Source organism: Megalobrama amblycephala, linkage group LG4 (genome assembly GCF_018812025.1).
Source record: "Megalobrama amblycephala isolate DHTTF-2021 linkage group LG4, ASM1881202v1, whole genome shotgun sequence".
Lineage (NCBI taxonomy): Eukaryota > Metazoa > Chordata > Actinopteri > Cypriniformes > Xenocyprididae > Megalobrama > Megalobrama amblycephala.
In genome coordinates this window covers 31,061,659-31,074,672 of record NC_063047.1, presented here as the reverse complement: position 1 = coordinate 31,074,672, position 13,014 = coordinate 31,061,659, and the positions used below count along the sequence as shown (strand labels likewise).

The window sequence follows — 13,014 nt, the reverse complement described above, 5'->3', positions numbered from 1 at the left end:
CTCATGTGACTCGTTTCATCTGTTTTCCTCATGACAGTGTGAACAGTACAAACCACGTGGAATCTGATCTTTTCAATTCTGATATGTGCCACTTCCATATGTGGTACTAAATCCGATACAGGTCAAATGTTTTGTAATGCGACCGCAGTGTGAACAGTCATATCAGAATTCATGCGATTTCTACGTCACTCAAGATCAACATTCGTCATGATTCTGCACTCATGGGAGTCTATTCAAAGATTTTACATATCCAACGTTATGAAGACAGTTGTGAAAGGTAGTCAGTAGAAGGGCAGAGATGTGTCAAAACTCATAAGTATTACAGAGACGGCTCTATAATACAAGCAAAACATGAGGGCTCGTATCATAAAAGTTTCAAAACTCTGCTCTCTTTTATCTCATCGTTCTTTATTTTTCATATTGCCTGCACATAATTTCATACTATAAATAAATGCGGAATTGCTTACTTTAATGTTTACTTCCGTATGACAACGCGCTGTGTGTTGCCAAGTCCATGATTTTCCCGCAGAATTGTGTTACTTTTTCACCATTTCCACGGGTTGTTGTGCAAACTGCACTAACGTGATATTTAACCCCCAGAACACGATTTTTACTGGGATACCTCATGGAACGTGATTTGGCTAGTTTTGGACTAGTTTTGATAAGCAATTGAGTGGATTTTGTGGTTAAAATCCTGGTAACCCGGTTTGTATTGTTCTTTTGCGCATGCAGTTCAGTTCAGAACCATGATCTGTTCACACTGGAAATCTGATATTGGCCACATTTAAAACAACAATGTGAACAGTTACCACACAAAACAAATATTAAAGCCAGAAATATGGATCAATGCAACTTTCATGAAGTAAACTTTCACTAAAAGCCTTCCTTCCGCCGGAAAAAATAGTCCCTGACCGTGAACAGCAACAGAAGTTGCATTATTACGCCATTTGATGGCGGCAAAGACTGTCTTTATGAGTGTGTCAGTCAGTAGGGAAGACTTTTATATTTAAAAGACTGAATTGTTGTGAACACGGAACAAGACACAACTGTCAAATGCTTTGACTAGTGCTGTCAGTCACGGGAAAAACTCCTTAACTGTTAAAAGGACAAGATAATACACTGATAAAAAAATTTGATCTGAGGAAAAATCAGAATTGAGCATTAAGGCTCGCAGTGTGAACGTAGCCTTAATGGAGGCATATCTAAATGCCAGTTTGCATTCAGTTGCGGAGGATTCACTTATGACCTTAGTCCGATAAAAGAAAACGGGTTAACACATTTACATGACCACGTGCATTGTTGGCTAATTAAGCATAATTGCATGTAAACGTGCTGATTGAATCCCAGATTTTTAGTCTGGACTCAGACTTTGGACATTTCTGTATCCTATAAGTCAGTATTTGTATGTTGTCTTTGTGATAAACTGTGGTGAATTTTGCAGAGCAATAACACACGCCAATAATCATCTGGGGGGTTTGCTGAATTTTATTGAATTCTGTCTGCTTCTCTCCTGTGCTCCTCTCAGCATCTCATTTCTACAAATACAAGCAGCAGTTCATCTTCCCTGGTAAGTGTGTCATAATTGGTCATTACCCCTACCCATAATGCAGTGCGACATGCAGAGGCAAACTTTTTTGATGTCATTTTTATGCCATCTTTTCTTTGAGGCACAACAAACCCTCTCCCTATGTCTTTCTTTCCACTTCTTGTCGTCTCTTAACCAGCAATGCTGTATTCTATAATGATGGTTCTTTTAAAGGCGAGGTCGCCTGCGCCTCGCTGACAAATAAAGGCTGATAAGTGCCTGTATTCTGTGGGAGGCACTCAGCTCGCTGCATGTTTTTGATGAACGCATGGAGGGAGGAAAGCCATGATGTTGTTGGTAGCCTGGTAGTTTGAAATAAAGGCTACTTGTGGCAATTTCGCTGGTTTAATTCCAATGAAGAGGTAACCTATGTTAGCTGCTGAGATCACAGTCACAGTTGTAGCTTTAAGAAGGAAACATATGGCCAGTTTTGTCCATTAGACAAAATCAATGTTTTATATATTGCTTACTTATCAAATAAATAAATCACTGGATATTCTATGGTGGCTTAAGTTGAGAGTTTATTTTATTTTATGTATAAAATCAGTTGCCTGGTGTGTGTACATATACTGTTCAAATGTTTGGGGTCGGTAAGAGTTTTTTAATGTTTTTAAACTTTTAATGCATTTATTTGATCAAACATACAGTAAAAATACTGTGAAATATTATTACTATTTAAAATAGCTGCTTCCTATTTTAATTCGTTTTAAAATGTAATTTATTCCTGTTACGACAAATCTGAATTTTCAGCATCGTTACTCAGGCTTAAATGTCACATGATCCTTCAGAAATCATTCTAATATTCTGATTTGCTGTTTAAGAAACAATTATTATTATCAATGTTAAAAACAGATGTGCTGCTTAAAATCTTTGTGGAAATGGTGATATATTTTTTTTTTGGATTCTTGATTAACAGCTTTTATTTGAAATATAAACATTGCAAATGTCTTTACTGCCACTTTTGATCAATTTAATGCATTCTTGCTAAATAAATGTATTATAAATCTTACTCACCCCAAACATTTGACCAGTAGTTAGTCTTCAGATGTTTGTATAATAAACACATTGTTGCAGTGTAAATCAGAGAGTTAAATGTTGCTCTCAGCAGTACTGCTGCATGAATTTATTTCTCTGTTAGTCTATAAAAATACACTCTCTTACAAATTATGTCATTTTCTCTCTCATCTCTGCCTTGTGACTTATCTTTTAACTCTTTTTCTTTGTAGATGTGGCCCCTGAGGTTCCCACCAGGGCCCCTCAAGTCATTTTACACCCTGTTCTGTCTGAGCCTGGGTAAGTGTGTGCGTGTGTTTATATGTGTATGTGAGTTTATGTTGATTTGACATATTAGGATGCATTTAAACATGATGACATCAGTCTGCCTATGCAGAGCGTTCCAAATCAGTCTGAGGTCATAGAAGGCAAGAGTAGAGTTGTGTCATAAATGACATACTATACACTATCCACATATATACTGTGCACTATGTACTCAACAATGTAGTGTATGAAATTGATAAGGTTATTTTGTCATCCAGCATTGGAGTCGTTTGTTAAAAAACTTAACATTTTTTATTGTTAGTTCATGTTAGCTGAGGTCCATTAAATAATATTAACAGATACAACTTTTAATTTGAATAATGTATTAGTAAATGTTGAAATGAACATGAACTGAGATTAATAAATGAACATAATTAAGTTTATGTTAACTAATGTAGTTAAGTAATGTTAAGAAATGAAACCTTATTGTAAAGTGTTACCGTTATCTTTTGTTAAGGCTGTTGTGGAAATTTTGGTTATGCATTGATTCTGATCTAGTTTTCAGAGCTAGGACTAAAGATTTGTTTACTGCCAAACTAAAAAAAAGGCTCTAATTACATCTCGTTTTACGGTGTTCTCTGAAGATGCTGCTAAATTAGCAGCATAAAATGTAGATTACTGTATATATTGTTATGTTGCTCTCTCTGGCTCTTTTGGATTGAGGTCAAATACCATAAACTGTGGAAATATTATTTTTTGTCACTTATAAAGACATGCCAAGACCATTTAGCATTGTTTATTAATATACAAATGTGTCTGAAATGTCATGTTCTGTCCTGTACTGACTTTGTGTGTATTTAGAGCGATGCCCAGTGAAAGGCCACAGACATGTCAGACAGTTACGCCACGGCTTGTGTCTATTTATGGCAGATATGAGCATTTTAGATTACAGAATTATTAGAGCAAAAATATTTGTGGTGCAATAGTTGATGTGACTGGAGACAAGTCACACACACACTTTCGCCAAACAAAGAGTGGGGCTTGAGTTCACGCTACAGTGATGATGTCAACCATATCTGCCTATGTTTTGGAAAACTCAAAGACCCATAAAGAAAAATGGCCTTTTTAATTGAATGAATCAAGATGCAATAACTTCAAAAAACAAATTTCAGTTTCTGTTGTGCTTTCACAGCAGTATGTGCATTATGGGGTTCTTTGACATAACTGTAGAGTCAGAGTGCAATTGTTTACAGACATGTACGCATAAATGCCCTGACAGATCTTCCGGCACTGTCCTCCCATATTCTTCAACCCAAACAAGGGTCAAAGGCGTATTAACAAACACATTTCTTACCACGGATATGTACAAGCCAAGTCATCCAGACTGAAAAAGGCCTTGAGATTTATGCAATTTTAGACACTGAATTTCTTTTTGTAAGAGGAAGTTGATGATTATATGCTGTACTGGCTACAAAGGTCATGGAATTCTTTTTTTTTTCCTTATACATTTTTTATAACAGGCACAAAAACATCATGCTGCCTTCTATGATACTTTGCTTCCTAAAACTGATTGTACTTATTTGATGTGAGCCCGTGAGGTTTGGTTTGATGCTTCTTTTTTTTTTTTTTTTTGGCTTATGTCAGCTGTCCAGGCTGAATTGTATTTTATTTTTTGACAAAAAGTGCTCATAGAAAATACATTAGTCTTGATTAAAAATAGACTATTTTGCCTGGTATTTGTCTGTGATATTTATGTATATGGTAATTATAGAGTGGTGCAGGGATGAAGTCAAAATTCACCACTGGTTCTCTCAAGATTTTTTTATTTTAAAGTCCCTGTAAAGTCATTTTAAAGTATGTGTTCTGAGTTTGTCACACCGCAGAAAAATGTGTTATTAACCTCCCAGCCAAATTTGAATGATTAAAAAAATCTGCAAGTAAATGAAATAAGTTATCAAAATCTCGAAAAAATAGGCAGCGCTCTCTGCTCTCAAACGCTGGGGGGCGTGTCCGCTGTCGGCGCTGAAACCACACCCACTCGCTAGAGCTGCAGCCTCAACTGACTTGAGTCTAATGAGTCAAACATACTGATGCATATAAAAAGAATCATTTAGAGGGTTGCAAATTTTAGTAGAGTTACTGTGGACTACTTATTATTATAACATAAGCAAACTTGGCAACTTACACTCATTGGTGGGCACGAACTGCCTACTATTGTCGAGTCGACAAATGATGGTGTCGCGAGACGGGAGGATGAAGTCCGGGACGGGAGAGACTCTGTCCGGCCCCATATATCATCGGTTATTGGTGGGACGGTAGGAAGGCCGAGGCGGGAGGGCGGCCGAGGTCTGTTCAGTCACATTCACCAAAAACAGCAGATTATCTGTGAATCCCAGCTGTCTGATGAAAGTTTGTAAAACTATCCGTTGTAGAACAATCACTTTAGAATCCTTAATATCATCGTTTTAGGAAATTTAAATAAGGAGACCGAGCATGTTGTATATTATAACAACCATGTAATATGCATTTGCGTGACAAAGGCATTACTAGCTAAATGTGCAAAAGGGCTGAGGCGGCGCCACGCTCAGTGCGTCATCGACAGTTAAATAGTGTTAGGGGCGGGGCTATGCTCGGGGTTCCAAGTGCGTCATCAGACCCCCGTTTTAGCTCCGCCCAAAAAATCCTGAGCAGAGACTTGGTGAAAAACTGTTTAACGCTCTAACTTCACAATTAAGCATTACACAATTCACAGTCTTTGTAATGTGTTTCAGCAATACATTTGTAACATTTATAAAGTGTTTTGAAAGAATTCTCAGAATTGACTTTACAGGGACTTTAAGATTTTAAGAGTAAATTAAGGTCTGTGGTAAACATAACTTGATGGTACTTGATTGTTTGTTCTACAATTAAACTGCACACACTCACACTCCAAAGGTTCTTATCTGGTTACTTATTAGTTTTACTTATTAAAATTTTAAGGGGGCATATCATGAAAATCTGACTTTTTCCATGTTTAAGTACTATAATTGGGTCCCCAGTGCATCTACCAACCCAGAAAACGTGAAAGAGGACAACCCGGTAACTTTGTTTTGGTAAACCTTTCTCTGCAAGCATGTGAAAAAACGAGCCGCAAAGATTTCACTCCCCTAGTGACGTAGGAAGGAGATCTTATTATAATATTACCAACCTTTAATCTGCACGTTTCCACCCACGGTGTCGCCATTTTGTTTTCGCAAGCAACAACGGTGTACCAGTTCTAACGCCATGGCAAAAGTTCAAGCAAAGCATGCTAACTGTTCTGTCATTGGCTGCACTGACGAGCACAGAACACTATTTAGGCCATGTTGGGCTGCTTTAGAGAAGAGGAAGAGTTGTTGTAGTAGAGTGCTGTCATTTTACGCCGGACTGCTTCACAAACGCGGGTCAATTCAACGCTGGATTTGCACAAAAGATTAACATGACGGCACATGCTAGTTGATAAGTTGAATCAAATTTCACAGCAACTACATACATTTATCCACTAACCATTCAGAAACATCCAGTTTCATTCTAAAAGTTATAACTTCTTCCTGAGTCTCTCCATCAGTGTCGACTCCGGTTTGAACGATGTAAGGCTGAACACCGTTATTGACAATCCTCATTTTAGCCGCTTGAGATTTTCCAGCATTGTTGTTGTTGTTGAGCAACCGAACGCGAGCTGTTAAAGCTCCGCCCTCTTTTGAAAAGCATCCAGGAGCAGCAGCTCATTTGCATTTAAAGGGACACACACAAAAACGGCATGTTTTTCCTCACACCCAAATAGGGGCAAATTTGACGAGCTATAATAAATGATCTGTTGGATATTTTGAGCTGAAACTTCACAAACACATTCTGGGGACACCAGAGACTTATATTACATCTTGTGAAAAGGGACATAATAAATAAAAATAACAGCTTAAACATTAGCATTTTCGATTTGGCTTCAAAACATTCAAGTATCGTCAACTCATATTTACCACAGACCTTGTTTTAATCATAAATTGAAAAACCCCATAGGAAACTCTTGAGTGAACCAGTGGCAAATTAGTCTTCTGGGTTTTGACGTCATCCCCGCACCACTATATTGTCATCTTAGCTATATGTGAGGTTACGTTACAGTTAGCATGCTAACTGAAGGCAGCTCACTAAGCTGTAGAGCCTGTATGAACCACTTTTGTAGAAGCTAAAAATACGAAGATGAGCAAGCAGAATTTTTTATGTGATCCTTTCAGATGGCGTAAAGTAAACAATGGATTTTAATTCGATTATAGGCCTTTGAAAATGAAACATTGGTTCGTTCTGCTGAGGTAAATGACCCTCCCTGCGCAAACACATTTTCTGTTTTCTCTTCACACAGTCCCAAAGGGAGTCCCTTGCTACAAATTGAGGTTGAGCCAACATCTGATGTGAGTCATCCTGCTTCTATAGCAAATGTGCACTATCATGTGGTAAAAACCTGAGTACAAACACTCTTAAAAATAAAGGTTCTTTATCGGCATCGATGATTCCATGACTTTTTGCTTGGAACGTTTCCATTGCACAAAAGGTTCTTTATAGTGAAAAATGGGTCTTTTTGGGGTCTAGATTATTAGAATGTTCTTCACAGTATGAAAAAATATTGATCTTTTAAAATCCCCTTTTAGAACCTTTATTTTTAAGAGTTTTAAGATTCTATCTGTATATCTATCTATCTGTGTGTCTGTCTGTCATTCTATTGTTCTGTTTATCGCTCTATCTATCTTTTAGAACGAGGAAGGCAATGATGAGGCAGAGGGCTCAGCAGATGAGTTCGAGGAGATGAATCTCTCCCTCTTGTCCGCACGAAACTTCCCACGTAAGGCCAGCCAGACCAGCATCTTCCTGCAGGAGTGGGACATTCCCATGGAGCAGCTGGAGATCGGAGAGCTGATAGGGAAAGGCCGGTTTGGACAGGTCTACCATGGACGCTGGCATGGAGAAGTGGCCATACGACTAATTGACATTGAAAGAGACAATGAAGAACAGCTGAAAGCATTTAAAAGAGAGGTGATGGCGTACAGGAACACGCGGCATGAAAACGTGGTCCTGTTCATGGGAGCATGTATGAGACCCCCTCATCTGGCCATCATCACCAGGTAGGCGTGAACAGAATTTGATGAGTGATCACAGCTCAAAATTTCCAGTGCCCGACTATATCTTAGTGGGAAGTTGACTCACTTTTCCTGAACTTCTCTAATCAGCATGACCTCATAGCTTGCATTAGTAGCTGCTTTCAGCCTAATTTGAAAGGACATGTCATTGACCACAAATGTAAATATAAGTGGCTGAATTTTTCTGAAGATTCTCAGAAGGCATGTCAGTATAAATATGGAGATGCTATGAAAAACAAGTGGTACTTTAGCAACCTGTCTGAACAGGAGATGGCAAATATTATTTCCTTCCTCCTACCACACAAATTGGTGCTTCCTGTTTGTTTGTCTGGAAGCAGATGCTGAGCTGCATGGCCACAGCCATTAAAAGATTTCAACAGAGGATTTCAATTTTCTCTTTCTATAATTAAAGTGTTAGCAACATTTTTGATATGATTGAAATTCAGTAATTCTCATCACCAATTTCAATATCATGAAAAACTAATACTAGTCTAAATAAAAAAAAAACCTCAAACTTACTGAAGACAAGTAAACAGTCAGTGATAAAATAACAAAGAAATTAATTACGAGCATTAGGACAAAACTTCAATAGAGCAAAGACACAAATCAAATAGACCTATCTGAAAAATTTCACGCACTAAATAAGACTTAAATATATATTTTTTTCTTATTAAAGTTACAAAAGCGATTCAGTCAGGAGCAGTGATTGATTTTCCTTTTGTCTTTTGTTGTTTGATTAATATTAATGACACAAACATCAGCAGGTATATTTGGCTGCTGTCACTTTAAGACCGAATGCAATATTTACTGATGCACATGCACTTTTTTCTCAACTGTTTACATTCACTTAAGACAAAAATTATTGTGTTTGCGAGGATACAAGCAAAGATGGGCATTTTGACACATAAGTGTGTCTATTTGACCGTTCAAGTGCAATAAGGCGGCAAAAAGAACTCCCGCGCTCTGAGCGGCTTCATGTGCGTGCGTCTCTCAGACAGTGCACACATATACCGAAATGAGTTTCCTTTCGCTGCTTATTGGACGGCTTGAAATCACTTGTTTTAAACGATAAGCTTTTGTGACGGCGCAGCATGGCAACATCACGTAAGCATAACCGCGATAGAGACCGGTTGACAAATTTCTCGCCCGCCCCTAGTCTTCATGCCTTAAGGTGCGTTCACGCGGCCTTGTAATTCCTGTAGTTTCAAGATTCTAGCTTGTAAAAAGCATTCATGTCCTCGTAGAGCTCGTAATTACAGCTTGTAAGCTGGGAGTTTTCTGAAAGCTCCCACATGTACCACCTGACCGCTGTAGATTCATTTAGGCGTTGATAGTGGTGCCATAGAAACGCATAATTCCCAGTCCAAGGACCAAAAGGATGTAAACAGCTCCGAATATAATGTCACGTGTTGTCATTTCAAGATTCCGGTAAATACGAGGTGGCGTGAACGCAGCATAAATGCACCAAGTTGCTGCCATGTGATTGGCTGATTAGATATTTGTGTTAATGAGCAGTTGAACAGGTGTACCTAATAAAGTAGCCTGTGAGTGTGTGTGTACACACACAAAACAATAAACAATGAATAATAATATATTAGCCAATATTTAAATGTAGATCTGACTTTTTCAGTATTTGTGAGTTAATTTCCAGTCAAAATTGCTAAACAAGAATCAATTCAGTTTATTTTTCTTACCTTACTGACAAATAGTTTTCATTTGGCCAAACACTGGTAGACATTTATTAATGTCTAATCCTAACTAATTTTAGTGCATGATTTTGTGTTTTACTATTAACACAGACAAAAGTTATAATGATTTTATTCATAGTTCTTAATCATAGCAAAGCAGGCTCAAACAAACAAATTGAGAAATAATTGCTATAAATGGGCTCTTTCTTAAAAATAAACATTGACATAAATATTGATTGTTTGTCTCAGCATTGTCATGAGTGATTATACTTTGATTGCTTTCCATATCACCCCTGCAGTGTGGAATAAAAGTTTGGCTTTCGCTCACAAATGCAGCGTATAGAACATAATTGCCCCGGAATGTCAGAGCCTGTCATTATTTGGAATAGTCTGTCTTGACATTATTAGTGTTAACAGCTGAAATGTGATGCACACGGGACTTTTCTTTAGTGACGGCGTACATACAGAGTTCAGCATTTGCATTTGTGCATCACGTATTTGAATGGTCCCACACTGCAGAAGGCCAAAAGGCCAGAGTGATGCTATAAATGAGCGTCGTACCCTGATGCCTTTATGAATATGTATAAAGGGAGGAAGAGGGCAGCCCGGGGAAAGACGCACACGTCTTTGTGAGGTGGCACAGTAGGAGCTCAGGTGTCAGGGAGTTAGAGGGGTGTCTTTCTGCTCCTTCCTGCCGAGGTGAAGTTCACGGCTCACTCAGCATCATTAGTGACAGCACTTAAATCTGCTTGTAAATACAGAACAGCATATCATTCCTGTGCTAACACATGTCATATGATAATGTGGATTGTCGGTTCAAACTCTGCAAGTGGTGATCCATGAAGTTCGATCACTGACCTAGAGCAAAGTGTTTAACCACAGGTTGCTCCAGGAGACTTGTCAAATGACCCTAACTTCATTTCCCATTTTTCTTGGTGGCAGCACAAGAATAGAAATGGATAAAATACATAATATTGTATTTTGACTATTGCTTTTGCCTACTGCTTTCATTGACCCTCTAAGTGAGTTGTATTTTTGGTAAGCTTTATTGCTATTCTTCATCAACAAGCTAAATAACATTCATAATTTATAGGGATGAACCAAAATTTTGTCTGCCGAAAAATACTGGCCGAAAATGGCATTTTCGGTTTTTGGCCAAAAGAGAAAGAGGGCACTCTTTCCATCTTGGTTATCTCACCATGGACTACATTTCCCACAACCCATTGCCTGGACTCATTATGCCTGATTACATCCACCTGTGTCTCACCCTGCCTATTTAAACACTGTCTGTTCATTCAGTCATTGCGAAGTCTTGTATGTGTCTGTACTGCATTTCTGAGCATTTGCCCTGGTTTCATGTCTCTTGTTTTTTTGGATTCTCTACCTGTTCCCCTAGATTTCTCTTCACTGTTGCCAACTGCTTTCATTTGAAAGTAGCTAAAACTGGTAGCTAAATGTCACTAGATGACATCATAATGGCAAATTCATTGATCTATATAAATATGGTCAGTGGGCAAAAAAAGAATCCAGATAAGGTTTGTCCAAGAAGTTGCTAGATTTGTCCCTAAACTTTTGAAAAAAGTCTCAAAAAATGTCTCTTTCTCCTTTCTGCCTCTGCCCTTAACTCTGTCGATTGGATTGATTGCCTGTGTATTGTACGTGATCGTAATCATGCGGTGAATCCGGCCAATCGTGAAACAGCTGTGTCGTCATCAGAGCTCGTGCAGCCGTTCTTGAGAAACTGCGCTGGCTGACTCATCCGACTGCTCTCCAATCGCTCTTGCGGTACTTTGATGCCATACGTCACAGTCAGATGGCGTCGGACAAAATTTCTTACCGACATACACTGCTTCAAGTCAGCCGCCAATCGGTCTGTGCATCAAGTCAAACAAGCCTATTATTTCCCCCATATTTTACATTGTTGCAGCACCTCTCTTCCCAGTCTGTCTGTAACGATTGATTTAGTTCCTGTATGAAGCCTCTACTTCTGAAAATCACAGTGTTCTCTGATTGGTCAGCTGGACCAGTGTGTTGTGAATGATCTGCTTCGAGCAAGTTTCGGATATGCCACAACCCTTAACGTAACCACAAATTTCAAAACACTACTAACGCAACTGAACTAGGCCTCGTCCCTTTATTTTGCATATGCCTTGGGTGGGAATTATTTAAATGAGGAATAATGTGATGCGTACATTCCCAGAAGAAAACTCAAGACTTCAATCGAGGCCTTTCAGGGAGTTCAGAAACAGTGCTTACTGATATAGAGAATAACTCCCTTTGGATTGACTTTGTGTTTTGTAACTCTACAGACATTTTTCATTCTCAAACAGTAACATTAAACACTAAAGAAAGTTGAGAATGTTTGAAATAGTTTGAAGCTTGAAGTAGTTTTGAAGATAGATAGACAGACAGACATAACTATGACCCATACATTTTAGTACTCTCATGGACATCAATAATCAATCTGATGATATTTAATTTAATTTTAATTGTCTTTCATTTTAGAGCTTCTAGTTTCAGTTTCATTGATTTTTATTTATTTATTTTTTTGCATTTTTGCACATAAATTGTGAAAATAGTCAAATGCATATTTAGATTCATATATATTTGAGTGTCGTTTTACATTGGATCTACACGACCCTGTAATGCTTTTGTTCTTTATTTCTGCAAAGATCATTTTGAAAACCTGCAATCTGCTCAAGTAGCTTTCCAGGCTACATGAAATGAACATATTTTGATGTTATGTTCACTGCTGATGTCTAATATGTGTTTTTTGTTGTTTTTCTCTGTTGTAGCTTGTGTAAGGGCAGGACCCTCTACTCAGTGGTACGAGATGCAAAAGTCGTTCTCGACGTGAACAAGACTAGACAAATCGCACAAGAGATGGTGAAGGTAAGAGTAACTGATGTAAAGTCAGTGTGAAGACTGTTTGCTAAATGTCAGCTAAAATTGATTCAGCAGTCATTTTGAAAAACATGATAGTGTCGGGAAGCTTTCATATCTACCTGAACATGTACTGTTCCTTTATACATTATATGAATACGTTTAGGGCTGGACGATTAATCAGAATAAAAACAAAATCACAATATGGCTTATAGCACTGTGTTCTGGTACAAGCAAGCAACTCATGATTCATTTTTTTTTTTTAAGTTTTATTTTCTGCTTATAATGTGCATTTGGGAATATGTGCCAACACTGCAGAAAATAAAGACATTTGTACTGTAAAATAACTATAATAATTTTTATTTTATTAAATATCAATTATTTTATTTCACAGTAAAATATTACAGTAGTAATATATATTTTTATTTTGTTTAATATTTTGATTAAATAATAA

The 13,014-nt window shown here is 37.8% G+C and overlaps 1 protein-coding gene across 3 annotated transcripts in view; it reads left to right on the top strand.

The window, feature by feature from the left end:
* ksr2 (kinase suppressor of ras 2) overlaps positions 1-13,014 on the top strand; it is a 131,419-nt gene that overhangs the window by 97,911 nt on the left and 20,494 nt on the right. For all 3 annotated transcript variants that reach the window (XM_048188837.1, XM_048188836.1, XM_048188835.1), the window contains exons 13-17: positions 1,526-1,567; positions 2,812-2,878; positions 7,218-7,266; positions 7,607-7,974; positions 12,473-12,569. In XM_048188837.1, the coding sequence (XP_048044794.1) occupies positions 1,526-1,567; positions 2,812-2,878; positions 7,218-7,266; positions 7,607-7,974; positions 12,473-12,569 (623 nt within the window). The remainder of the gene's footprint in view (positions 1-1,525; positions 1,568-2,811; positions 2,879-7,217; positions 7,267-7,606; positions 7,975-12,472; positions 12,570-13,014) is intronic.